Raw genomic sequence first — 26214 nt, 5'->3', positions numbered from 1 at the left:
GAGAGATTTAAATACCCCGCATTTCACACAGAGATTATGGGAACGACGCGAGAGGACAGTTAATATTTAGCACCACCACTACTAGTTCTGACGCAGCTGTTGAAGGAAGCTGTGTAGCTCTCAAGGTAAGCCAAAAATAACTCTTCCTGTATAATTTTGTTATTGCAACTTGTGCAGTACCAAAACATGACGAAGTGGCAGGGACTTTAGCCACGTGCAGCTAACCGCTATGGACTTCCAGAAGACCAACAATAAAAACAAGTCTCTTTCACCAAGTTGTTCAATCTGTCCTGTGACAGAAATGAGCACCATTCAGCCTCAGAGACGGTGTGGGTTGTTAATGAGTGGGTTATTAATGAGCAATATTCAGCCTCAGAGAGGGATCGGGGTTACCTGGGACTCCTTGACAGTTCAGATTCATCCGTTATGGAAATCCAGGTGCTCTCAGTGCAGGCTCTGAAATTTCTTCAGGGACACCAACTCTCCGGGAAGGTCAACAGGAACCCAAGAGTGAAGGCATCAGCAGTATGATACGCCTTCATTCGTGACAAGACCCTCTCCAGTTTCCACGTGTATCATCTCAAGAGCTAAAATATTAATGGCCCTTAAGCATCCAATACGTAATGCAAGCATATAGGTGCCCAGGTTTATCTTTCAACCACCCAGAGCCTGGTCAATCACCAGCACTAGGTACCAACACACCCGCCGTAGCGCTCTTCCAGCTCAGAGGTAGCGCACCAGCACGCACCAACGCGCTCCCATTTGGAGGCATATGATACATTATTCTGGGATAGCCAGGGCATTTGCAAGGCAGCCCGTGAGCAATAAACTCTGGCATGCATACCCGTCTGACTACGTGTCCCAGCTGTGGACACCCGATCACCTCTTCTGCGAGGCACAGACTCACTGCCTTTGAACTGGGAAGATTTTTCACACTTGTCCAGAAGCGCTCGTGCATTAGCAGAAGTGTGAGAGCCTGCTTGGAAGATTTTATTCCCTTCAGGATGAAGGCACACAACCACACGTGCTGTGGGGAGGGGTGGAAGGCATTAAGGCAGGAATTTCCTTGAAAAGACACGCTATGAATCCCCCAGCCCCCAGCCCTGCCTTTGGTTATGTCACCAGCTGGCTGTTTTCGAGCTTCCAGCCTCGCATGCTGCGCTAGTCCCCGGGGGTCTGACTGTGCTTGCCTACTACGGCAGTATTTACCAGCACGCCAGCATTGATTGTTTTGACTACATCTAACATGAGCAGAGAAAGCACCAGAGAAGCATGCAGAGGACAGAAGCCTTCCCCAGTGCCAACAATTTTATGCAGGTCTCGAAATTAAATGTGAAAAATGTTTGTGAAAACAAACACGCCGCTTTCGGTGATGTGAAAAATATGCTCTTCCCTAATGTCACAACACGTGTATCTGCTTTTCTTGCACTTAAATTCAAAATCTTACACCTAGATCTGAGATTTTTGAGCTGACCTTAATAAATAGCCAAGAATGCCATAACACAGCACCCTGCTCACTGAATATTCACGCCACTCATCTTGCCTAAAGTACTCTTTGAGAAATGCAATGTTTGTTTCAGTAGCGGGGTGTTTACTGAAAAATGCAGAGGAACTCAGTGACAGAGCTTTCACCTGGCCTCTAGGTCTGGGTTTCTGGTGTCTGTTGGGGACAGGGGACCAGGACTGTGCAGGCAGACAGCTGCTTGGCCCAGCCATCCACTCATCTCCCAGCCTCACATCTGAGAGCAGGACGTTTGGCACATCCCTCTGGAACAGGCGGTGCTGCTACAACTGACAGCAATAACAGACCAGCAAAGTCACTCATCTACTGATAGGACTCTGAGTACTGCCTAGCATTAACTTTTGGCATCTCTTTCGTTACTGCATTGGCAAACTTGACATTGTATTTTCTCTTGTATTTGTATTAAAAAAAGTGTATTTCCCTGAGTCATCACCCCCTGGAGAAATTCCTACTGCACTGACCTTCTTGACTTGGAGCTGATTTTTCATTTCTAAAAAGCAGCAAAAGTGTTGGCTGCTCTGGGGTATTTTGGTAGACTAGAAGAGGAATACAGCACAAATAAACATTTTGGAAACTGGTTTATTTAGACATTTCCCATTTTCCTTGACCATGGTAGCCTTGGGACTGTTACCAGTACCATTTACGAACTCTCTCCACCAGCAAAGTAGCCATCTGCTGATGCGCAAGCATAAACATGATTTTGGAAGCCAACAAATTTCTGATCAATGCTGGTATGTAATTCACTCATGGACTCCAAGCTTGTCTCTTTTCTGGACTAGTCTTTCAGTCTGTAGCTTTCTGTATAATACTGCTAAGTAATGCTTACAGTTAAGTGCACGTATTTCCATGCAGATACACACTTTTTGCATGGCTAAGGAGATCCACAGATTGCATGTACATCTGCACCCATTTCAAACATCAGAAGTCTCTAATCCAAAACTCATATGACCCACCTGAATCCAGAATACATCAAACCATACTTACTGTAGTGTATTTTCCCAGCTGGCAGAGCGAGGGGAAGGTTTCCTGGTGAGCTTTTCGGATCTTCTCAGTGAGATCATCCAACTCTGCTGTCATTTCATAGTTTTCTGTGGACTCCTGCTTTGAAGGTTCCTTCTTCTTTTTGTTCCTATCATTTCTGACAGCTGTAGAAGAACAAGCACAGATCACATGTGGTTACTCAGATCACCCCGTGTTATGCTTGTTGATCTACTTCAAAACACTGCAACTTTTTAAACATGAATTATACAAGTGGAGATAAAAACGTAATATGCACAGAGAATACTTTCACAAGCTCAATTACTCATCTGCATAAACTGAATTTAATGGGATAACGGTGAAAGCAAATTTCCATATGTGTTTGTTGTGGACATTTTATCGATAGTTCCATACTGTCTACCCTCCAGGAAAGTCTACCACAATTTCAAATACACCGTGAGCCTCTTATTAACCTTGTGCGGTGGGATTTTTTCATTGTATCACTATAATTGTGCGTGGAGAAATTCTCTGCAGTGACGTAGTTGGTATTTTATTGGATGTGAACCATGCTGAAGAAAGTAATGGTCTCTCTTTTTTAGATTTCACAACATGGGATGTAACCAACCCCGTACTTAATACAAACTCCACCCAGCAAAAATTATATGAGGGGAAGTTAAATTTGAAAACAGTCAGTGAAAGAAGATGAAACATTAAACTCAAGATCTGAAGATCAAAGGAGAAGCACAAACACTTGAAAGAGCAAAAAATTGCAGTGAAGCTATCTAAAGTTGCTTGCCATCTGCTCCTGCACTCAGATCAGCCTTCTACCTTTGCCGAGTTGTGGGGGATTATTAGAAATATGCATTGTGCTGCACTCGTTCTGTAATTGATTTCCCTCATATTTGTGTCCTGTAATAAAATATGACAGCTGCGCCATCACCATGCTGCTCTGTTCTTTTAACGAAAATAGCTTCATTTTACAAGAGGTGCCCAGGAGATGGGTCTGTGTCCGCAGCACTGCCAGTATTTGTGTATTTCATCAAGAGGTTTGATGTTAGCTAGAGCTAACATTTTAAGCGTAACCAGATGCACAAGGAACCCAGGCTTTACAACAAAGCCAAACCAAATCAATCCCTCTCCCCAAAGACTCAGTATCAATATTAAAGACCTCAAAGACCAAACAGAAAATAACACCAACATCCACCCGTGTTCAAACCCTCGTGATATTTAGACCAGTGCCCTGAATTCTGACAGGGTGACTGGTGCACCTGGCAGGTGGTGAGGACGACCAACCTATACCTTTCTGACCAAAGGTTTGGCTTTGCAACTGAGAGGACTCTGACCCTGCTCCAGCAAACGTTTTAAGGATGCACTTGACTTGAATCGTGCGAAAAGATCCACAGTGAGGTCAGTTATGTGCTTTGCTGGGTCAGGGCGGGGATGCTGAGCACCTTGATGGTTTAAAGCCTATCCTCAAACGCCATCAGTTCTCACGTCTGGAGTAACAGAGACTCAGAAAAGTGAACAGGAAAGGCAAAGAGGCACCTTCTTGTGAAGGCTCAGTGCTAGCAGAGTAGGCAGGTCTGGGGGAGTTGGACGGATGCCCCCACCTTCTGACAAACACTCCCCTAACGCCGGTGCCCTGTCTTGTTCACCAGGTCCCAGGGCAGGGCACAAATCAGGCCCAGGCACTGAAAAAACGTCCAGGGCCAACACGAACAGCTCGAGTGCTCCCAACTGCTGCCGCACTCCAGAAGTAAATCCTAATCACTGCCGTACTTGGGAGATAAAAGAGCTCCTTAGAAAATTATGTAAACTCCTACACAACCGCAAAAAGCAATAAGCCTTTGTAATAAAGCCCCATTTACTTATAGCTCCACGATTGACAAATTTGCTAAACAGGCGGCCTCAGCAACTACTTATCTCAATAGCTTTGAGCTCCTTGTGGAAGACAAACACGTTATTTAGGCTGGCCTTGGGAGCAGCTGCCAAGAGCTCCCAGATGCAAGGAGATAACTCAGGCAGGAATCCGGACACGGCTCCCGTGCTGCCACCGCGCAGCTCTTCCTCCCGCTGCACCTGAGGGCCTTTCCCCTCCAGAGGCCAGCAGAGGGACAGCTGCTGGTCAGCCCCCACCACCAAATGGCCCAGCTCTGTCCTTGCTTTTCATGAGCAAAGCACTGAGAGGTAGGAAGAGTGGAAGGGGAGAATTAACATGTCCTGAAAACTAACCGGTTTTGTTCTTTTGTTACCTTTTTTCTACGATTCCGACGGTCTTTGTAATAATAGTAAAGCCCAAGTAACATTTATCGTCTTGCTTCACGTCTACTTTTGATATTTTCTGCATTTTTCTAAGGCTGCATGAGACCTAGCTGCATTTCTGCACTCGCTGTAAGACAACACAATAAAGTGCTCCAGAAATATAAAGAATTTCTGTAATGTTGACCTGTTATGCAGATCCAACCGCATGTAAAATTCAACTCAAAACAAGAGGGGAAAAGACTAAGATGGCACTATGCTGAAAAGAGTTAAATAAAAACACGAGCACACACATTTACACAGTAAATTTGAAAGCCATCAGCGCTCAGGGAACAGGAACTGTCACGCTGCATGTGGGAATAGTTCTGGATTACAGCTTATGCTTATATCACATCAATCACACCTTTTTGTATCTCGGTCTTTACATGCATATGATCACATCAATCCCAGATGCAATTCCACTGCCTTTTAATGATGATATGAAAGTGATGAATCTGTGTCACCGCTAATGCTGCTGTGGAAAACTCAGGTTATGAATTTCATTACTTGGGCACTAAATTCTGACTCGACGGCTGCATTATTTAAGAGCTCCCGACAGGGGACAGTGTGGACGCTCCCTCGCCCCGCCAGAAGCACTGAAGTCACAGAAACTCAAACACAAATGAGGCGTGCGTGTGGTGAGGAGCACGGAGAGAGGCGTATCCCTGCGTGTGGGTACGCCACCAGCGCCGCCCGCCCAGGCCTGAGCACGTCTGCTGCCATCCATCTCCCCGGGACAGCTTCCCCGTCACCCCACGGACGCGCAGGCTGGGACTTGTGCTCCCACACCCAGACACCGCCGGGGAGCCGCGGCAGGGCTTGGTGCTGTGCCGACGTGAGGGACCAGCCCCTGCCCTCCAATGTTACCCACCCTTCTGTCTGCTCCCTTCACGCCAGGTCTCCCGCTGCCTTCCTCGGCCTCGGACACACTTTCTGCCTTCTGCTTGAAGCTGTAGCAGGGATGGATGGCTTTCTCCAAGGGAAGTGGAGCCTGCTGTAGTTGAAGCTGAGGATAAAGGCATGAACAGCTTCTCCTGGAGGCGCCCAGCTCTCTCATTTAGCAGCCACACAGCAACTCTTGTGCTTGAGCAGGATTACATCAAGCGTGTCGTGACACTGGCCCGCCAAATTCAGTCACCACTTGGCCTTGGAGGAGGCTGGGATCCAGCCCAAGAGATTTAGGCAGTTTCTAGATCATCAGGTAAAATTCACACCGACTTCTCACACTCCCATTTGCTGGCGGCGGCAGAAACGTGTGCCGTGGTGAAGAAGCTCCAACCCACAGCACCGTTTTCCCAATTACTTGCGTGACCTTTGCTGCCCCAGACGCCCAGAAGATAGCTTGACAGCACCTTTCACGTATTATAATGATTAATCAGCTATAAATTAATGACTCGAAATGCTATCATGGCTGTTTTGTCTCCCCGAGATCCCCGTGACCTTTGAGTAGCTTTGTGTACTAGTTAACTGTTTTTGTTCCTGTTTTGATAACTCCCAGCGTATCCAGTCAGTTCGCATTCCTGCGAAACCACACTTCTCCTGTCCCGAAGTATTTCAAAGCCATTTGTTAAGCCCACGGCCCTCAGAAGCACCTCGGAGCACTCGGGAAGCCCAGGGAGGAGGGCAGCACAGGGCAGGCAGGGCTCTCCGGCCCCTCGCAGCGATGCTCTGCCGAAGGGCAGGACCCGTGGTGCCGTGCCCGTGCGGCGAGGCTGACGCTCAGCCTCGCACCCAAGGCTTCCAGCAAAGCCGAGTTGCTTGCAGGGGTGCAAGCTTTGGTCCCTTGACGTCCCGACACTCAAATTCCAGATGTAGCTGCTTAAAATCTCCAAGTCCAGCGAGTTAGCAGCTGTGGACAACTCCAGTCAAGTATGCGAAGCACTTAGCCAGTGCCTCTGCCAAGCCCGATCCATCAGGACAAATGCCTGACTTCCCCCCAGACACCGTGCACCGCCTTTCTCCCCATCAGCTTTCACTAAGCTGTGCTCACCACGGCTTACGGCAGCGTGCAGGAATGGCTCTCACAACAGTCCCCTTGGAAAACCCTGAATCCCGTCAGACCTAGCACCCCAAAAGAGGATGAGGAGGCAGACCCTCCGACCCCCCAGATAAAGGCAGTACCTTGCTGCGCATCACGCACCGGAGCTGATGGCAGCAGGCACGGACGTGGGGGACCTCGACAAGAGTTTGTGCTCCAGGAGGTTGTTTTTCCCCTTTGGCTGGGCACATTACAGCCTGCTGCTGCCTCGGGGGGAGCAGCACAGGATGAGAGTTCACCACCACCCGACCTTTTGCATAAGCTCCACACCAGCTCTGCCAAAAGTAAAGAAACAAGGAAAAAATCATCTTGAAAACAACACTATCATGCTTGACAAACCGAGATGCCATCAAGTCAGAAGGGTAAGAGCCCTGTTCCTCTTTTCCTAGCCATACAACTGCAAGCCAAACACAGCTTTACAAGATGCAGAACACCAGGTAGTTATAAATGGATTGGCTTTCCTGGGCTGTGATTTCCAGATGAAATAATGTTTTCTTTCAGGCAAAGCCGCTCGGTCTTTAAAAACAACAGGAAACTATCTTAAAACAAATTCTCATGCCAAAACTGAGCTTTGACATATGGAGAACGATCGGAGGCGACGCACATTTCTCATTAAAAACTCTTGCTTCTAATGGACGAAGCCAGTAACGAGCACGGAGCCTCGAGCACAAAACCAAACTCAGCTGAAAACTGCATGTTGTGTAGCTAACCCAGAGGAACCCACAAGGTCGGCTTTCTGGCGCGGCCGCCAGAAGGAAACATCTCGAGTTCAGCGAGATCGTATCTCTCCGCAGACAGGTCTCAGAATTCAGAGGGAGCGCAGAGAAACAACCATGAAGGGAACTTCATGAGAACCTGGCACGCTCTCATTTTTCCCCAGGCATATATTAAAGCATTCAAACCTGCCCCGGGTTTCCTGTTGAGAAATGCTGCTGGGCTACGGCAAGGGTGCCCTGACCAGCGCTCCAGGAAGCCCTGGCATTGCGCCCCGGGTTCGGCTCAGCAGCGGGGGAAAGCGCCGCCAACCCGAAGGACATCACCACCCTGCACGGCTCTTCCAGTCATGGGTGGTGGTGTGTGTGGGTTTTTTTTTTTTGAGGAAGGTGAATCTGAACTCTGCCTAGCAGCTCTGTATTATTCATTACATAATTGCTATGTTTTATTAGAAATATGATCTATTATAACCTTGAATACAGTAACTTAAATGACATTGAAAATTAGATTATTCTGATTATTAGAGAAGTGAGAAAGGTACTAAACATTTGTAAGCCTGATAATCAATCAGTGTATCCATCTGAGTGCAATAAAAATCAATCAGGAGCTAGTGCGTTTAAATCTAATTTTTTAAGCATGACATTTTCTTCTGAGTTTCTTTTTTAAATGTCACCCTCTTCTACAACAGTGATTGATTCTATCCCCAGGGACAGTTAACTCCGACTGTTTTATTCATAGCACCGAGATCTTGTATCCACATTCTTTTCTAAATATCAAATTAATCACAACAACAATATTTGCATCAAAACGTGAAATTCAGAAGCACACACTCGTGTATTCAAAGCAGTACCAAACACAACGCTACATTTAAATTGGCTCAAATAACGCGATGCTTTTAACTAGCAAACAGTGCTTTAACACAGAAAATGGTGGAATTTTGTGTCCCTTAGGTTCTCTTTTTTCCCCCCAAGAAAGGGAAGGCCAAGGATTTGCTTGTTTAAAACATAATTCATGTAGAAATGTTTCAGCAGCGAACAATGAATCACTAGCTATAGGGAGTCCCTGAGTAATTACCTGTGCCTCCAAAATAACCTTATTAGGCTATTGTAAGTATAGGGGAGACCTTTGATACCTATAGCCTAAGGGGCTCTATTTTTCCATTCATGCACAGGGGATTTATATGGTTATATCCTATTATAACCGACGAAAGCAACACATCTCCCATTTATGTATGAGGATAACTGCAGGGTTAATATATCAAGAACTGAGTTAAAAGAACAGGTTTCATTATGTGAATGAGTGATACAAATGGATGCTCTACAGCTTTGTTCAACTGGCCTGAAACTTGATCTGTGGTTTCAAGGATTCCATCAGCCTGAAAATTTTATTTTTGACATGAAATTTGGCACCTGCTAGTGTCACATCCCTGAAATATTAGTAGATGGAATGAGCAAAAAAGGAGTTTCTAGTCCCTTGAAGAAAAACAACACTGATCGAACTCAGACGTAGGATCAAAATAACCAAGCCAGTGCAGAACAATAAGCTAAGAAATACACATGGGGAACAGCTGAGAGATATGGCTTTTGTATTCTTTTTCTTGTTAATTTATTATAATTTTAAAGACAAATAAGGAAATGGCACAGAATCGTATTTATTTGTTTTGCTTGCTTGTTTCTTAAACTTTTTATTTTTATTTATTTTTTTTGCTTTTAAGACATATGGAAACAAAAACATCTAAAACTGCCAATCCAAGACCTGAAATGGAAGGAAAACAACAACAAAAACGAACTGTTTCTAAATGCTATTTTGGAAGCGATTGTGGGAAGAACTTAGAGAAGGTTCCTTAAAGTGTTTCAGCTAGAAAAAAAAATCAGAAAGCTTGTCAACTACTTCCAGGCTCAGGGATGTCATGATAAAGTCTACCTGTATATTGACTGCATCATTGCAGGGCTGGTTCCAGTTCTGCAGAACGTGCCTAACACAATGAGAACTTGTCAAAGTATAAAAATCAGGACTCCAGAAATACAGATGGAAACAAACCCCACGAAGCAGGTCCTAAACAGACACGAGAAATTTCAAAGCCGAGAAGTTTAAAAGACAGAAAGCAAGCAAATGAGTGAAAGAAACCCAGCAGAAACAGCAGGCAGGTGTGGCGGGCAGATGAGGCAGTAAGTGGAGCAGCTTAGTCAGAGCCAGGACACACAAGGCATGGAGCATACGCCACGGGCTGAACCGAAAGCAGACTCCTTCATCTCCCTTACTGTCTCTCCCTACATGTTGCAATCAAACTAGACGGAGAGACGTGGTTATATATTAATGATAAACTGTTTAAACAGTGTTTGGCCTGAGATTTCCATTCTCCGAGTGCTTTGATATCACCAGTTACCACCGTGAAATAGGATAACCTAGAAACTCTTAGAAACTGAAGCTTAATGAGCTTCCAAAGGCTACCATGAACAATTTCAAGGAGAATAAATCACTAACATTTCCTACAAAGTCCCACCAACATATCTGCAATGGCAATAACCAACCCATCAGCTGCTGACTAAGACACAACTCAGCCACTCATGTTTCCGTCTGTATTTCACATAAGCATCACCTCGAGTTACTTATTCCCAGAAATTCCCGTGAGATGGAGCTTCTCCATAGGCAAGTCCCACAATGTCCCCATTCACCTAGAGTTGTTGGAATAATCTACAAAGGTAGATTAAACCCTCCCTGTTCATGCCCTGCCCCATCTCCCCTCAATATCCTGCATGGAATCAGTCACTTCCCTACTTTGATGTAAAGAAACACAGTTTTTATTAAGATCTACCATGACACCTGCAACAGGCTTTGCAGAGTAACAGCATCACCTGGTGGATATTGGCAGCCATCCCTTTCCCTGGTCAGTGATGAACTCCAAAGGAGCTTTGGGAAAAAAACACTTCAACCCGGGAGGTTTCCCAGGCTTATGGGGCTGTGATTACCTTGCTGCCCAGTGCCGACCTGGGGGAGAATCCCCCTGAAACTAAAATCCCCAGGGAACTGAACTGTCGTTGTGGTTGCCATCTACTTTTTCGTCTGCCAAAATCCCAATGGATTTACCAGGAACTTCTTCAGCTGTCTAGATAAAATTCTGCGTACAGCTGGTTAAACTGAAATAGTCTGGGGAACTGGACAGCTTTTATGGAACAGCAGTGTCTAAACACATTAGCTAAAAATATACACAACCACAAACACGACGTGATTATTCTTTCTCTTCCTTACAGCTGAAGTGACTAAATGCATACACAGCAGTTGAAAAATACTTCTAAATAGTCAGCCTGACATTAACTTTCTATTAATCTATACTACAAAAAAATAGCACAGTTGTTTTTCACAGGCTGGGGAAAGAAAAATTCCTAAATTTCAAACTCTGAACTTTCAGTCAGAAGTCACTAAGAGGCCATTAAATCTGTCTCATCTGATTTCAGCTGTTCAAGTGCCCTTTCGAGCTACCTTCTCAAAGCAACTGCCCTTTTGAGCTACAATCTTGAAGTCTGGTACACTAACTCTTTATGGATAACCGATTACAGGTAAAAATATCCTGAACCTGACCTTTCTCTCCAGGGTCACCAAAAGGTAAACCAGTCTACTCATCTACAAATATTACATTAATTTCTCTTATGAGACAGTCATGGTAGTAGGATGGCTCGCAACTGGGAGAACTTGGGGTTATCCAGTGTCATCAATTCAATTTGTTGGACATTATCCAGGATTGCTGGTGGCAAGGAAAGTGCACTGCTGTAAACTAAAACCAGACACCGCACTCTGTTTCTGCCCGGTATCTGGCCTGACTGTAGCCCCTCGTACGGTTCAAAGTGCTACAGCTCTTTTATTTCTCATCCTAATGGGCACAAACAAAAAGAACTTGATGTGCTTGTTGCTGAAGTGGCAAGCTACCTATCGTGACAAACTGCAACTTCTTTCCTGACAGCAACATTAGCCAAACTTTTTCAACAAAACAGCTTTCCAGTAATACATATAAGTGTGTTAATTCAATATAAAGAATGAGACTCAGCTATGGTACAAACCTAGGCTTTCTGATTATATGCGATAAAACAGATTGTATGGACAGCAACTCAAAAGGCTCTTTTGGGGGAAAGAAAGGAGATGAGCTGGCACCCCTTCCCTCTGGTCACACTTGGCCACTCAGCACCCAGGGCAACAGCTCCTGAGAAGGATGAGCAGGAACACCAAGACGGTGTGCCATCTGCATTTTTCCCTTTCATTAAGGCGGGTTTCACGCAGTGAATGCCATTTGGCTTTCCCCAGACTGGGTTCAGTCCTACGTTACTCACCGGCTTTAAAAATCCCAGCCCCAGCTTCCCCCCAGTACTGCTGAAGTTGTGCAGTGGTGCTACTCCACCGATCTCAGCAGAGCCCTATTAGTGTAAAACTACAGTAACGTAGTGGGGGATCAGACCTAATATCTCTATCTGCAGATGGATAATACCACATTCATAGCTAAGTTTCATTTCTTTGTTTTGCCCCCAAGGCTAAATTTCACATTTGTACCTCCTGGTGTCTTGTGCAATTGTGTAAAGGTACATCTAGCGGGAGAGCTGCCAACTGACAGCACATTTGAAGAGGCCTGTGTGCACTGCGTATTTCATCAAGCACAAAGAATATATCACCTCGTGCAAGCGTAAATTGAGCTCATGAAGGTGGAGGAACAGTTGCTCCAGATGTGTTTTGAGAAAGGGAGCTGTAGTCTTGAACCGCGGTGCTAGCCCGCATCACAGCCTAGGCAGCTTGCTGCCCTGGCCTCCCACTAAGCCAAGAATAATAAAATCAAGCAAATAGCTCAGCTGCTATTTACCTACTCCTCTGAAGGTAATGTGGAAAACACGCCTTTATGAACACACAGAATTTTTTTCCTAAGGATAGAAGCTTGTTGATATGTCTGGAAAAAAAAAAAAAAGAAAGGATCGGGAGGTTATTTCCAGCTCTCAATGCTTTCGGGAAGACGGGGGGAAGGCAGAGCTCAACCTCCCTGCCAGGGCTGCTGCCAGATGACCTGCTCTGCCAGGAGAGGCAGCCTGGGATGGGAAGGAAAGCACTGTACTGCTCAGCGAGGTGGACCTAAAAGTACCGGAAGAACAGATAAAAAAATATAACGCTGAAGCCTCGCATCTACGTGCAGCCCCACACAGCTGGCGGGCACGTGGCAGCATCTGCCCACGGACATGCTCTGCAGCTGGGTCCTATTTTTCATTAACACTGCTTGCCATTAAAATGGCTTCGCCATAATACTGAAAGAACAGTTTAATCAAATGGTAAAATAATATGCTCAAAAAAATGCATTTTGTTTACTTCTGCTCCCTTTCCAGAAGCTGAGCAGTCGGAATAAAAAATCTGTAAATTTGTTTGTGGGGAGTTCTTACTTTTTTTTTTTTAATTACATTGTCCTTTTTTCACAAACCGTAACCTAAGGAGAAACAGAAGACAGGTTGAGGGGGGGCTGCTTTTTACTCCCAGCCACAGGACTGTCAGCTCTGTGGAAGGCTAAGCCCAGCCACAACATGCTCCCTGGTCAATGGGAATAACACGCGCCGGCCGCGCCGGGCTGGGAGCACTTGGCTGGCCACGTCCCCAGCTTCCCGTAAACGCAGGGCTGAAGCTGGCGGCTGACACAGGTAAACAAATTCGCTTTCAACCTTGGCATCTCGCTGCCCACTCCGAGGCGCTGCACAGGCAAGCTGAGGCTCTTCACATGCTTCTGCCTCTGGCTCGCAGCTCATGCCTGGGGTCTCTGAGCTTGGGAGAGCACCAGGTTTCCTGCGACTCTTCAAAGAGGAAAGCACATAGTAGACAAAGCCTGCTGCTTGTGTGTTTAATAAATACTGCTCTGTCCATAATTCACACAGGCAGAAATGCTACTTTTCATGTATGAATGCAGATCCTCCAGACATCTGCACTCGTGCTTTATGTAGCGGCAGGAGCACTGTGGCAGTACGGGGTCTAATTCCCTCAGCACACCTGCAGAAACCTCAGCTGCTTCAACGCTCCTGTTAGGACATGAATCACTCCCCAAGCCTGCACCTAATTATCAGACTGTCTATTTTGATATATTCTATCTTTTATGTACAATGCCAAAGAAGTTCTTTAAAATACGTTCCAGCTACTCTTCCATTAAAAAAAAATAAAAAAGGAAAAAAAAAAAATAAAAAAATAAAAAAAGCTTTTTTATCTGTGTCTTAAGTTCTGAAATAATAGGAGCAAGTGGACCAGATTATTTAAAAAAGAAGGCAGGGTAGCTACTACAGGACGGGCTTAAAGAACTTAATTCTGCCAGACAGGGTCAAGTAGCATCAAATCCTGATTTCTCTGTAAGATTTTTTTAAATATCCCCAGTAATGCCAGCACATAACCTTTCCACATTAAGTGCTTTCACAGCACACCAGACCAGTCTGATCTAGCGAACGTACAAGGAGCAAAGCAGACAGACACTTGTTTCCAGGAAACAGCAAGATACTAAAAAAAGAAGCCTTTTTATTGTTGATTTGAAATCAAAGTGATTACTGAGGCCATTGCAACTTCCAGCACAAGCCTTACTGCACACAAGGGAGTTGGTTTTGAGAAGGCAAACAGGCAGCGGGTCACCACAGAGTTAACTCAATAAAATAATAATTTCTACTTGGATAAACTGACCTAGTTTTCCCAGACTTCTCCATGAAAACAAAGGATGCAACTTGGACACTAGATGACGTCTGAAGTGGAGGCCAAGAGCCGGGTAAGGAGCCTGGCCTCAACGCGCGGCCGGCCCTTCATTAAGCGAGGGTGGTGGGCCCCGGCTGGCAGAAAATCGTGCCACAGACACCTACTGCACAGCACAGGATGAACTGGCATTACTGGCAATTTCTACTCACACCTTAACCCACTGAGACGAGGACAAAACTTCCACGGTCTTTGACAGCGCGGGACTGGGCCCTGAATTTATCACACCCAGGTTCGGCACCTCCTTTAGGACAGACGTCTCCAAGAAGGTGACTTTTTGGGAGAGGTCCTCAAGGTATTGCTGCCAGGGATCCCCCCTGATGGGCAGCACGAGCTGCTACATGTTGCAGGCGAGCCCGGCTGGGCCCAGGACACGCAGCCGGGAGGCCAGGAGCCGACAGGGATCGGTGCCGGCCCCTCGTAGCTCACCCCCAGCTTCTGCAAATCCGAACAAACTGCGGTGCCGACAGCCGTGCGTTTGGGGATTCGAGAGGGTGTTGTTTTTTCTGTGAAATGCTGTTGTGCTGGAACGCCTCCAACCAGCTGAAGTTAAACAATTTGCCCTGAGTGAATCTGCAGTGGAGGGAAAACCTAAATGTACGAAGGGGAAGAGGCCTGCCTCCCCCTCTTTTCTAATCCATCACACAGCATTAGATTAAATACTCATTATAAATATACATAATAAAGTGTTAAGACCGGGATCCCCTTAATTGCCTTACTCTCCCTACATTTCCTGGTTTCTAGGGAGTATTTTAAGATGTTCCTCATCCATTATTGCTCGGCTCATTAACCACACGGTTATCTTCCCACCTCATCCCCCCAAACTAAGAAAAAAGACCCCAAAACTCATAGGGCTTAATGCTGCATACCCTGTGGAAGGCAGCTAATGCATCTGTATGGTTTTATGTATGTTCACGCCATGCCATGCATAAATTATGCTATGAAATATGTTCCTAATAAACTGGTAAAATAACTAATAACTGACTTAGAAAGCAGCAGGAAATGTTGCCAAGACAATGTTCTGACTGTCTCTGTAGTACAAGGAGGACTTAAGCCCTCAGCTGAATTAAAGAAGTAAAATATTTCTGCTTATTCTCTTCTCTCTGTGTAATTTTCACTTCATGAGAGAGGGCTGAGCATAATGGAGTTGCTTTACTTTTGTAACAACTATCTTCTTGCCTTTATTTGCTCTCTCTCTCTCTCTTTTTTTTTTTCTTATATTATTTGCACTCCTTTTCAATTTCATATTATTTCCTGGATGTTCTGATTTAGTAGCAATGTTCACCCGACTAGGCATCCAAAGTGAAAAAATGAATACATTGAGCTTCTCCTTCAAGCTGCAGAAGGAGGCAAATTGAATGCCCTCCTTGTAGGAGAAAACTGTCAAAAGGCTCTAACAAATTAACAGCTTTCCATGTCACTTGTTACAGGGATCTGGACTGTACGAATCTGGTCCCTGAGCTCTCGATGGCGTAATCAGACAGTGTGACAGTACAACACGGACTGCAAGACAATACGCATTGAGCTCTGATCTTCTGCACCCAAGTTTATGAGACATCTAACTTGAAACACAAGAGCCCCTTACAGGCTTACTCCCTGTGCAATGGAGACAGATCAGCATCGTTAGAGGACAATTTAAACCTCACTAAAATCTAATACTTCATCCTCCAGGATCAACAACTCTGTATAAAGAAAAAAAAAAAAAGAGATCTTCTAATAAAATTTCAGAAGTGACACTTTTTTGAGTAGCTCTTATCCACTATCTCTCTTGTAGAAATAAACCATCTCACAGATGACCTTGAAGTAGTGTTACGGCAAGCAGAACACGGTCAAGTTACTCCTTGCATGGGAAGTGCAGCTCACACACAGTTAGGGATGCTGCACATGCAAGGTGCAATAGCTTAGCATGGAGGATATTCACAGATTTATCTTCCTGGGCTTCCTCTGTTGATACATCTGTGCTACAAAATGGGTAAAATCCGTGCAGTGCCAACTTCTGTCTTCTTGGTATGTACAGAAAGCTCTCAGGCATTAGCCAAAATAAACATATTATACTCAGAACAATGAAAAATAATTTTCAATTGTTACTGTGCCACTGGGACATCCTATAAAAGTATACAGCATATGAAAACAAGTAAAAGTATTGTGCACTGTAGAAGCACAGATAACTAATGGATTCTTACGAAACATTGTGGTACTTCCATAAACCCCTGCGATTCTTGACAATTTCCATTTTTCCCACATCCCTTCCATTGTGTTACCATTTCAATACACATGAAATAGTGCACATTGTAATTGGCTAGCTGGAGTTAAAATGAAAACAAATGAACCAGAACTTTTTTTCAGGACAGATGAGAAGTAGTAAAAGATTTGCAGCAGCACTCGGGGTTGACCAACATTGGGAAACCTGCCAATGACTGACACCGACGGAGACTTAACAGGTGAAAACAGCATCTCCAGATCGACTGGAGAGTCGAGGCGTTATGGTTTCTCTCACTCTTTCAAAAGTACTGTGATATCTTCACCAAAATTATCTGTGAAGTGAATGAAGTGCATCTCTTTGCCAGAGATAACAGAGGTAACATGGCACTTCAACCATCTGATGAATTACACGTGCCCATTGCAAAAGAAGAGATGCAGTCGTGCCTGCAACATCTTTAAAAAGCTTTCCCTCATCTTCCAATGTCACTCAATTTCTATTTGTAATGTTTTAATTTGTTCTCACTTCTAAATTTTCTCATTTGATTTAATGCTTTCTTTTCAGACTCCCAAGTTTTATGGGAAGAGTTTCCCAGATTTAAATTCACAGAGCTCTGACTCCAAGAAAAGACCAGAGGTATAATTATCAACCTACTTAACGTGGTAAAGAACAATCCCAAATGCAAAATGCGCGACACTATGCCAGCAATCCTTCTTCCCACAAGCTTAAAGACTAAAAATGTTTAAAAATATAATGCTCTAAAAACGATACAAATGTAATATGCTTTGTTAGTCTGTCATTTTAAATGGTTTGTAAAGTCTTCCCTCGGAGGATTTGACTTAAATCATTCATTAACTTGAGGCTGATGGCTTTGTCCTGGAAAGGGGGAAGAACGTGAATTTCTCAAATGTAACCCAATTTCCTAACAGAAACAAAAACAACCTGATAAAATTCAGTCACCAAAAGCGTGTATTCTACTCCAAGCAGAAGCGTAAATAAATTAATTACAAAGTGAGCTCAGTCAGCAAAATCCAATTTTATGAGGAGTGTAAATTAACATTTCACTTGCTTAAAAGTTTAAAAAAAGAAAGCAAGAAAGAAAAGTAGGTCAGCATGTTTCCCCAGCATGTCTTTCTGACTCCATTAAAACTGTCTGTCAGATGACTAACCAAGCCTGTAATCCAACTAAAAGCATGTTTGCTTTCTGTTGCACTTTTTGCCAGGGGAAAGGAAGAATTCCACTCAGCTTTAACGCTGAAATTCAGGTAAACATCTTGAAAAGTCAGATAATTTCCTCACATTTACCTACCGAATCCATTTGTATCGACAATAAGCAACTGGTTATGGATTCACGACGCTGAGAAACAATCCCACAGATGATTAAACGCTTACCGGCCTTAGGCACTGCCCACAGGGCTATAAGATACCATTATTTAAAGCCAATGTCAGAACTGCCTCTCTGTCTGATTGACAGAATTTTCATAAGACTTAACAATTTAGAGTTTTCGTAAGACTGAAAAATGTAGAGTTTTCACGTGAACGTGGCAATATGCAAAGAAGTACTGGAATAAGGTGAGACAGGACAAAGCTGTTGCTGTTAGCTTTTACTGTGCCAAAGGAATCAGAAAATCCCCAACACCTTATGATCTTTCTCTTTCCTTTTGCTAGCATTAACAAGCAGAGCGATATTTAAGTTAGGATAGGAAGGGTGTTATTTCTCCTGCCATCTAACTTTAAGAAATCCTGCATGCTTTCCATGTGAGCGCCGAAGAACTGGAGATTAACTGTTCCAATGTATTTTAAATCGAGCATGTGATACCGAGTCAAACCAAAAACAAATCACAGCTATTTTTAGAGCGCAGTCCTAGGGCTGCTAGCATCCCTGCAGGAGGATCTGCAGTGTGTCAGCTGGCTTATCAGTGGCGTGGCAATGGAAAACTCCCTCTGCTGCAACAAGTCATGCGCTGGGTGAAAGCAAGCCATCTGAGTCCGACAGTGTCAGCAGAGGGAAATCCATGGCCTCATCTACTTAAGTAAAGATTTTCCTAGAGAGTCTTTGGGAGCTTACTGGTTTCCGAGTGGCTTCTTTTTATCTTCCACGCCATCAGCACAGGAGTCAGCCTCCACTGAGAGGCCAGCACGGTCTTTGTTCCTTTGCAGTCTGCAGAGGAGCCCACCCTATGCAAGACCACTGAAGGGATCAAAGGAGGAGATCACTGAGGAAAACAGAGGAGTAAGTTTGCAAATACAAAGCATCAGGAAGACGTGCACATTCTCATGTATGTTTCTTCTAGGACCAAGCACGTGCCTCTTCTGATACTAAGTCCTCCAGGCACTTCTGGGTTGCTTCTGCTCCGACTTCTCAGAACTCTTGGGAACAATTTATTGCACTTCTCATGAACCTTGGCTACTGCAGATAACATTTTCAGGTTGGCCTGACAACCAAATAAGCCATGTTTAGCTTCAAGGTCCAGGACACTGGCAATTTGCTCGTTCCCAGACTGATATTTATCTCATCAACATTTCTTCATCCCTCAGATTCAACATCCCAAAATAAGAAAAGCGTTCAAAGGGAGAAAAAAAAATGCACAGCAATAGGCAGCAGAGAGACCGCAAGGTGCCAGTAGAAAGCACAACCAAACGGCACAATGGCAATTAGGCGAAAGAGATGCATCAAAGATGCCCCATGCCCCTGAACAAGAAAATGATCCGAATGAGGAATAGGAAGCAGTGAACTGAGTGCATAAAGAAAGAATGGAGGCTCTGAAACAAAGCTTTTGAGGTCATGGGATTGGGGTCTCAGCAGTTATGTCTGCATGACCAAGCAAGCGTGGCCTCAGCCCTGTGCTTTGGAGCGCGTGGGCTGGGCAGGGACAAGCTACTCCACATTTCCCATCTGCTCTTACAACAACATTGCCTGGCACAAGGCAGAGAGGATAACGCAGGGCTTTCCTGCCATGAAAACAGTGGGGATACGAAACTCAAGCAGAGGCAACCTACAATAAATGCATGCAGTCAGCATCTTTGTATGCACAGTCGGGAATAATGCTACAACAACCCCACACACCCTGCAAAATCGAAGTGGGGGACAAGAAGGAGTAGAAAAAGGCCACAGAAATAATCAGATCCATGTGAAGTGAAAAAACGCCATGGTGTGAGATGAAACAAGTCTGAAGTTATGCCTGCTTCAGTGCTGTACCCATCCCCACAAGAGGCAGACCTCCGGAGGAGGTGGCATGTGGCTGGACTGCCACAGAAACCTCACCTGCTAACATCAAGGGAGACATCAGCCAAACTACGGCCTGATTAGATGTGCTCCCTTTAAAAAGGAAAGGGTTCGATCACGTCAGGGGACTTTGATAAAGCCTCTGAATAGTAACACGTACTTCACTGTGAGTGTGCTGCAGATTTAAGTCCTGGCTGCTTTGTAGAAATTAGACTGTGCGTGCTTTATTCTTTTCACTGGCTCTAGTTATCTCTGAGTTTCACCTATTTTGAAAGAAAAGTTATGCATGCCCTGTGTCATCCAGCTGAATTCCTTCCACAGGGGAAGATCAAGAGGCATTCAGAAAGTCCAGAAGTTCATAACATCTAATTGACACCTTTTCTTTTCCTAAAAGCCATCTGTTTCAGAGCCGTACCGGGTACTGCAGCGAGGATGATTAGCATAATAACTTCAGAAGTGCCACAACTTTAATAAAACACCTTGTTAAGCAAAACGTAAGAAGGGCGCACATTCGCAGTCATGGAGGATGAGAATTTATGGACGCGGACAAAGGCTGCAGAAAGCATCTGAGCCCCGGTAACTTCGGCGAGGATCCGTGTTGTCATAGAGACAGCAGAGAGCAAGGAAAAGTTCACCACGGTAGCTATACCTTAGTGAATAAGTCTTAATGTAACTTCCAGCTGAGGACATGTAATCAATCTCCGTATGAGCTTATTGAAGGAATTCCCTTTATGCTTACTCAGTCCTCAAGAGCCCAAAATGAGGGAAAAGGTTTTAAAATATATATATTTTATTACTTCTAAAGACAAGCCAAGGCCCAGTGCTTCCACTGGATGAAAGGGAGGGAACAAAAAGATAACTGCTTCCTTTGAACGAGAAATGATGTAAAACATGAAAAACTTGACAAAGACATTCAATAATATATATACATTTTTAAAACGATGGAAAGAGTAATTCTAGGGCAGCCAGGCGAGACCAGCCATGTGCAATGGTGTCTCCTCTTTCCCCCAGAGACTTCCCCACCGAGGTGGCCCCAGCATCTCACTGCTGCTCTTCTCCCCCTCCCCGTCAGGTCTGACTGCCTCATTCCCTCTTACGCTACCAGATGCAGGAGTTTCCCTGCTCCTCCTTCTCTCTCCACGGCTTTCTCCTGGCATCTCTCTCCCTGTCAGTGCCCAATCCCTGGTTTATTTTCGTGGGGGGGCAGAAGCCCTTTCTCTCCCTCCCTGGGTCCGGGCTCGTGCCTCCAGGCTCAGTTCCACCACCTGGGAGGTTTGGGCCGCTGGAGCTGACAAAAAAGAACAGAGAAGCAGTGCCAGGGGTTGTTTATTGGCCAGGGTCTTCGATTCTTAGCTTACACAATTACGGGTTTTGTATGTGAGGAAGAAATTGCAGTGCTAGCGTGTCATGATATAAAGCTGCAGCTATGTGCGTAATGCCTGAAAGGCAATGAGCAGAAGAAAAAGAGAACCTCAGAACTCTATTCATACTTCTCCCTAACATTTTAAGATATAAAGATCAGACTAATTGCCAAATAGTCTTGACTTGAGCAGGGTTCACTAATCACGCTCTGCTTGAGGAATTAGGAGAGAATTTACTTAGCCACATCATGAAAGGTGCCAATAAATTGTTCAGCTGGAGAGTTAACATAATAAAAAAAATCATTTTTTATGTTATTTTCTTTAGCAGTTTATTAATTGCTGCCTGAAATACTTTTCTGAAACACAACGAGCTGCAAATGAATTCATGGGCTATTAATCTGCTGTACATGGCACTGGAGGGAAAGCTCATTAGGTGAGTTGATGCAATTACTGCTATTACATAACCATCTTCACAGAACATAGAGTAAATTATGAATAATAACATTCAACCTAAGTTGCTCCTTCAAACATTAAAGCCGCCAAGTGAAAGCCATGCAAAATCAGGGGGAAAGGCTAAAACACCAAAGAGGCAGGCCCCTCTGAAAAGAAGAAAAGCAAAGCAGATCTGCTTCTTTTAAGGCACCAAATCAGTGAGAAAAGCAGAAGATGTTTATCTAACTATGGGAAACAGCATGCAACAAGTAGATTACGATAGAATTTTAATCGTGTATAAAACATTTTCAGCCACCCAGCATAACAAAGTGTGCATTATCTCTGGCAGAGGACAGACTGCAAGGACTGTCCTGTTTTTTTTTTGTTTTTTTGTTTTTTTGTAGCAGGGAGATCCTTTATGTTGCTTTGCTCTGATCTTATAAAATCCCCCCATCCATGGGAATGAGCATTTGGCATTAATTTTTAAAGGTTTCCAGTTTCTCAGACTGAAAAAATAAATACAAGCATTCCTATCTGATCAGAAACTGAAAAACAAACATGCAACCTTAATGAACAACACAAAAAAGATGGGGCCTGTATGGCTTGTTCACTGTTTTCCCACTATCTAGACACTTAATTCTTAATTTCTTTGGTATTTTCACAGTTTACCTCTTTTGCCTTCAAAGCACTTACAATACAAGGTCTCCCAGCTCCTGTAAAAAGGGTCATCATTTTCACCTATCAAGATAGGAAAACTAGTCTAATCAGCTTGTAACATTTGCAGAGAGGAATTAGTCCCAGAACAGAATTCAGGGTTTTGTGATTCCTACTTTGATATTTCAATCATGCCTCCTGAGAAACCAATGAGTGTCAGCAGGCAAGGTAACTGCTCTGGGATGTCTGAAAAAGCCCCCAGCCACTGTGTGGTATTTAGGTACCTAGTTAAAAATCTAGCCCATAGCGAAGCAGAAGCAATTCTTAAATCCAGTACACTTACTGCTGGGGAAAAAAAAAAATAATAAAATAAAAACACTTCATTTCTGAGTAAAAGCATTTAAGTGAAGATTTCATGCATTTTAATTAATTCAAGTTAAAATGATGTCAGTGCATCTGCACAAGCTTCCGAAACGTAACTACACCGACTAGCCCTCTACTCAACAACTCACTGGAGATGGAATTCAGTTCAGTAAGGGGCCTGGAAGAAAATGAAACAGGCGCATAAAGTAAAAAATACAAACACGACAGCTCTTTAAGTTGATGTTTCCTGGTTGCTGATTTAAACCAGAATTAAAATAAGTAAATCAATTCAGCCTATTGTTCAGTAGCAGAATGTAATTGCATGTTCTGAGAAACATGAACATTTAAATATTACAAGACTTTGAAGTCTGCGACGAAAAGCTACAGACATTTCTGGGCAAGTTTTTTAAAAAAAAACAAATACAGAACACAAAATCTGGATTCTCTCCACTTCATGGTAATTCCCCTGCATTCCCTCCCTTCCTCCAGGGAGGTTAATTGTAAGCAGATTTACAAATCTGAACATTGCTTCAGTGCACTGAAGCAATCTGGGACAATAATTCTGTGCCTTTATAAACATAATTTTGCTCTATTAGAGCTCACTGCGGATGAGGTTTGTGCCAGCACAGGGGGCTCTTCTGCACCACACCACGGTACGTGGGCTGGGATTTTGCCTGAGAGGGACCCAACAGATCGACAAGCACAGTGGTGGTCCTTGCAGCCTGCACATTTTCTAGAAGAGGGAGGATGGAAGTGGAAGAGCTGCTAGGCTAAGCGGAGCAGTTGTGGCAGAAAGAAGCTCCATTTTCCTTCCTCCATACCCTGGAATAAACCCGGCTTGGGTTTTCTGTAAGGGTAGGTTTCACCTTACAAAGCACACATTCCAGCATCCTCCTTGAAAGAGCCCACTATCATTTAAGACTTTTGCCCGGTTTCCCACACGCTCCCCTAATTGTGCGGGGCAGCACCAGTCGTGTGACCCCGCGCTAGCTCCCAAGCACTGAGGTCCATGCGTCCCGACAACAGACTGCTGCTCGCTGACACCTGGGGTCAGGCCAGGGATGATGCTCCAACATCAGCTTAGAGATCACGCAATCAAAGGGCAAAGGTTAGTTTCCTAAGGCTCTCCATCACATAATGAGCCACTGTCAGCCTCGGTAGCCTTCTCACTTCAGTGACAGCAAAAAAAAAAAAAGTCCTGTGTGATTACAATTTGTCTCTACACGTCAATTAAAAAAAAATAAAAAATTAACGGACTGGAAGGGTAAAAAGGACAGAAATGTTTTGGAGTGAGTATCAGAGCTTCAGCTGCACCTACACTCTCCTGAACGAGCTTCTGGAGCCCCACAAATGAGCCCCACAAGTGAACTTACAATAAACCCCAAAGCTGAAACATCACCAGGGGAGGGGTTGGCCGAGGGCTGTTCTATTTAGAGGTGCAGCTCCGGATGCAGGGGGCACTAGGCTCAGGAGTCTCTGAAGCAGGGGATCTGACAAAAGACAGCAGGGCTTTATTTCAAGCCATGTTTTGCATGGATAAGGATGATAAGAGAGTCATCACTGAATCGCTTCCCCTCACACCCTTTGTCTTGTCTATTTGGAGCACAAACTTTGCAGCAGCAACTACACAATGAAAGCCAGTCCCTGCACTGGTGGGATCCAGTTTCAGCTGGGTCCCGCAGATATTATCATAATACAAATAGCTCCACTGCTGCCCTGGAGGCGGACTTGTTATTGACCTCTCTTGATCAGATCTGGGGACTAAAATGGGGTTGAAGATAACTTTTTTTTTCCCCATACGAACAAAACAACCTATAAAGAGATGCAAATTTGGTGCATTCCTTTGTCGTCTCACTTCATTCTCTAAAACAAGATAAAAGCATACAAGAAATGCTCAGTGTCTGTTCTCTTCCAACATGCTGTATCTCCATCTCCAAGTTCTTACTTATTACACCAGCGAGGCAGCCAGTTCTATCTCTGATGTTTGTGTGCAATGCTCGTTAAACTCAAAAGCAGTTGCATATGTGAGCGCTTTTGCATGCCCTTTAAATGCAGAACAAACGAAAACACGACCATAGCATTTAAGCACAGATTACTCTGAATGCTGAAATTTTGCATTTACTCCTCCTCAGCTCCTGGGAACAGACCCTGTGGTTCCTACTTGTGGCTGCCCACTGCGATTACTTTCCCCATTTGGGACTGGTTTGAACAAGGCTTGTTTCCCTACGAGACTTCTCTGATTCTTTTCTCTGTCCTTTGTTCGAGGCTTTCATATTACAAGGTAACAGAACTGTAAGAAGACAGACGAGCAAAATGCCAGGAAGTTACTTGGGGAAAAGAAAAGCCTCCATCTCCTTAAAAAAAAAAAGCCCACTGACAAATGTTCCTTAGTTTACATAAACTCATCAAGAAATAGAGTTGAAACCTGGAGACTTGTATGAAAGAAGGTCAGAAAATAAAATAGTTTATCAAATCTCTCAAGAGTTGAAAAGCTACTGTTTATGAAAGGATCACACATAGAATCACTTCAGACTTTTAAACCAAGAAAGCAAGAGACACAGCGAGCTGATGACATTTAAAGTAACTTCTCCATTCCTTTGCATACACCTCCTACAGAAACATCCCTCACTTCTCCCCACTATCCTCAGTGGTCCCCCTCCAAGCTGGTACCCCCTCTTTCGGTGCCCGTGGTGGTTTGAGATAAAGGCAACTGCCAAAGGGCAATTTTGCTCTGTTCTCCCTAAGAAACAGGCAGACCAAAACGTTAATTCTTGCCTGTAAAGCTCCTGCTATCCTATGAGAGAACACCAACTATCACCTTAAAGGCAGTAAGTCTTTATACTTTACCCTAAGTAACTTGGGTTAACACATTAGGAATACTGCTGATATTTCCAAAGCCTGCTCTGACGTGACGTGACAGCATTTAATAAGATTACTATTTCACGTCAGCAATAAAATCCTTCGGAATTCGAGGCCAGCAAACCCTGAGGTGAGGAAAGTGTTTCTTCTCCTCTCTCAAACTGCATCATGCTGGTTTATCCACAAAAAATGCTTCATATGCACAGATATGTATGCAGTCATATACCTAGGAATAATATCCTCCTTACTTCATCTTGCATCTTTATCTGTATTCAGCCTACCTCCTCCTTTACTCTTGTCATGGTCTCCATTCCAGTAAACTATATGTAGTGTTTGTTATTATTGACCACTCTTTTTGCTAAAAAGTAAAGATACCTGGGCAGAACTATTGCCATTGCCACAGTCTGCCTTATAGGAATATCCAGACATTTAATTTACTATAAATGACAGCCTTAAGATTACTTTTATGACAATCTACAGCATTATCAAACTGTGTTTCTCACCCTAAAACATCTAACATACAGTTAGGAGCTGTGGTCACTGGAGCCCATAGCAGCTTACATAGACCCATCTACACAAGACATCCTTTGTATGATGTTCTCCTTCCTGGACCTTTAGTCAAACAAAGTTGCCCTTCATGCACGCAAGAAAACTTGAAACCCTAACAACAACGGCAGTAAAGTCATGGAAATCCTAAGACCTCCTAGCTCCTCCAGCTCTTGAGACTTGATGTGGGGCCATTTTCAGCAGCTGTAATTTCAGATTTCCATGAGGAGAAGTTAGAAAAACTGCAGAGTGAACATAAAGATCTATCTGGTTTGTTCTCTG

At 44.2% G+C, this 26214-nt stretch overlaps 1 protein-coding gene across 11 annotated transcripts in view; it reads right to left on the bottom strand.

Moving 5' to 3' along the window:
- RARB (retinoic acid receptor beta) overlaps positions 1–26214 on the bottom strand; it is a 320810-nt gene that overhangs the window by 15611 nt on the left and 278985 nt on the right. For all 11 annotated transcript variants that reach the window (XM_084511751.1, XM_084511755.1, XM_084511754.1 and 8 more), the window contains one exon: positions 2507–2667. In XM_084511751.1, coding sequence (XP_084367877.1) covers positions 2507–2667 — 161 coding nt within the window. The remainder of the gene's footprint in view (positions 1–2506; positions 2668–26214) is intronic.

Source organism: Aythya ferina, assembly GCF_964211825.1.
Source record: "Aythya ferina genome assembly, chromosome: 2".
Lineage (NCBI taxonomy): Eukaryota > Metazoa > Chordata > Aves > Anseriformes > Anatidae > Aythya > Aythya ferina.
This window is presented reverse-complemented; position numbering and strand designations above follow the sequence as displayed.